General features: G+C 35.8%; 1 protein-coding gene across 1 annotated transcript in view; it reads left to right on the top strand.

Annotated features, from left to right (window-relative positions):
- The window catches only part of LOC133800702 (uncharacterized), a 2128-nt gene extending 761 nt beyond the window's left edge, over window positions 1-1367 (top strand). Inside the window, exons 2-4 of the mRNA XM_062238730.1 lie at window positions 1-295; window positions 807-1130; window positions 1243-1367. The exon at window positions 1-295 is cut by the window's left edge and continues 135 nt beyond it. Of these exons, the coding sequence (XP_062094714.1) occupies window positions 1-295; window positions 807-1130; window positions 1243-1299 (676 nt within the window). The 3' untranslated portion in view covers window positions 1300-1367. The remainder of the gene's footprint in view (window positions 296-806; window positions 1131-1242) is intronic.
- Window positions 1368-2180: the final 813 nt, after the last annotated feature.

Here is a 2180-nt window from a genome sequence, read left to right as displayed (position 1 = left end):
AGGCAACCAAACTGTTCTGAAAAGTGATCACTGCCCAGGTTGTCAAAACCAAAACTTACCTGAAAGAGTGGAGGGTGCCCCTAATTTTCGGGAAGTTCCTGGTTTTCCAGTTTATGGAGTGGCAAATCCAACTATTGATGGAATACAATCTGTGATACAAAGAATTGGTGGCTCAAAAAGTGGTCGTCCAGTTCTTTGGCACAATATGAGAGAGGAACCTGTTATTTACATAAATGGAAAACCATTTGTGCTCCGCGAGGTTGAAAGACCATACAAAAACATGCTTGAATACTCGGTAAATTTTCATTTATGTCATACATTAAAATGAAATAAATAATCCAAACTTGTAATGTAGATTATTGCTGCTAGTCTAGAATGTGCATGTGTTCGAGTTCCTTGTTAAAATAGTCAAAATATGGTCCAACTATTTCACTACAGTCATGGGAACAACAGCTAACCACAGTATTTATCAATTCGTAATACATGAACTTTAGTCTTTGGCACAAAGAGCAATCGAGATATATCATCATGAAGGATTTTAGTACTGATGTTTCTCACTTGTTTTTAATATTTAGCTTCAATGGACAGAGAGATGTTGTTCTTTCCTTTCATGTTTCCCCTGCCTGTTTAAAACCATGGAGTTGGCAAATTACATAGGATCCGTTTTTTGTTAGGACCATGTACACTACAACAACACTTCATTGAAGCACTACTATTTCTTTTATCTTACAGTTTTTGGGGATACTTCTTCCCTAACTGTCTCTGTCCATTTTTGGGGAAAGTATAATTAGGATGTCTTCTTTCAGGGCATTGATCGTGAAAGAGTGGAAAGAATGGAAGCTCGACTGAAAGAAGATATCCTGGGAGAAGCTGAACGTTATGGAGGTGCCATAATGGTTATTCATGAAACAAATGATGGGCAAATATTTGATGCTTGGGAACATGTAAATTTTGATGCTATTCAGACTCCACTTAAGGTTTTTAAATGCTTAGAGGCTGATGGTTTTCCTATTAAATATGCACGTGTACCTATAACTGATGGTAAAGCTCCAAAAAGTTCAGACTTTGACATGTTAGCAATGAATATTGCTTCACCGTCCAAGGATACTGCTTTTGTTTTCAATTGCCAGGTTAACATTTTTCATTCTTCCTATGCTGTATTGTGCATTTTAGATGATAAATGTATTTTGCAATTCTATCTACTGTACTTTGTCTTTTTCTAAACATCGTTAAAAATCATAGATGGGCAGAGGAAGGACAACCACTGGCACTGTAATAGCTTGTCTTTTAAAACTTTGAATTGATCATGGTAGGCCTATTAAAATCTTGCTTGATACTATGACCCATGAAGAGGTGGATGGTGGAACCTCCAGTGGTGAAAAGACCGGAGAAATTCTGATTCATTGTGCTGACCAGGTAAAATTCTGAAATGGATATTTTTTGCTTGCTGTTATATGAACGTTTCTCTTCTTATTCTGGCTTGCTTATTCACGAGGTAGCCAATATTCTTAGCAGTTATATTCTGTTTTATTTTCTTTATTTCTTGCTTTTTATTTGCATGCACTTGCAGTTGCCTGTCTGTCAATGCCTTTGTTGTTGTGGCTAATTTTGATCCTCCACGTAACTAATGTATTATGCAAAATTTTCCTTCATCTCATATTAATGTTTAGTGGCATCCATTTTTCTGGGTTCTTTTGGTTGTTTAGTTCATATTTTCTCCTTAATGAATGATGAATTAAAAAAAGAAAAGCTTTTCTTGCTGGACAGTTTTGGGCTTGCAATTCTATTCTTTCCCATGATATTGGTGGGTATTCCTGACTCAGGAATACCAAATGACACCATCGTGAGAATACTGTTCTGCTCTGTTCTTGCTCCAGTTGATATAAAATTGCTTCTTAATATCTTGGCTTGTTATGTTATCCTTAACATTTTTATGTATTATGTGCCTTTAAGTAGTTCTCATAGTTTTTTTAATATCTTGTAGCTAGAAAATTATGCGAAAACTGAAGAAGCTAAAGTTGAGGAGCTTATAAAGGCAGTTGCTGATTTCGGTGCCAAAGTAATTGTTAGTGGAGCAGCAGTTGGGTAGATGGCACTTCATTTCTGTGAGCGCTACAAGTATATCACCTTCTATTGTGTTTTTTTATTGATTAACTTACTAATTTTCAAAACATACTTGT

Source organism: Humulus lupulus, chromosome 9 (genome assembly GCF_963169125.1).
Source record: "Humulus lupulus chromosome 9, drHumLupu1.1, whole genome shotgun sequence".
In the NCBI taxonomy this organism is placed as follows: domain Eukaryota; kingdom Viridiplantae; phylum Streptophyta; class Magnoliopsida; order Rosales; family Cannabaceae; genus Humulus; species Humulus lupulus.
The sequence above is the reverse complement of the archived record's forward strand: the minus strand, read 5'-3'. Positions and strand labels throughout refer to the sequence as shown.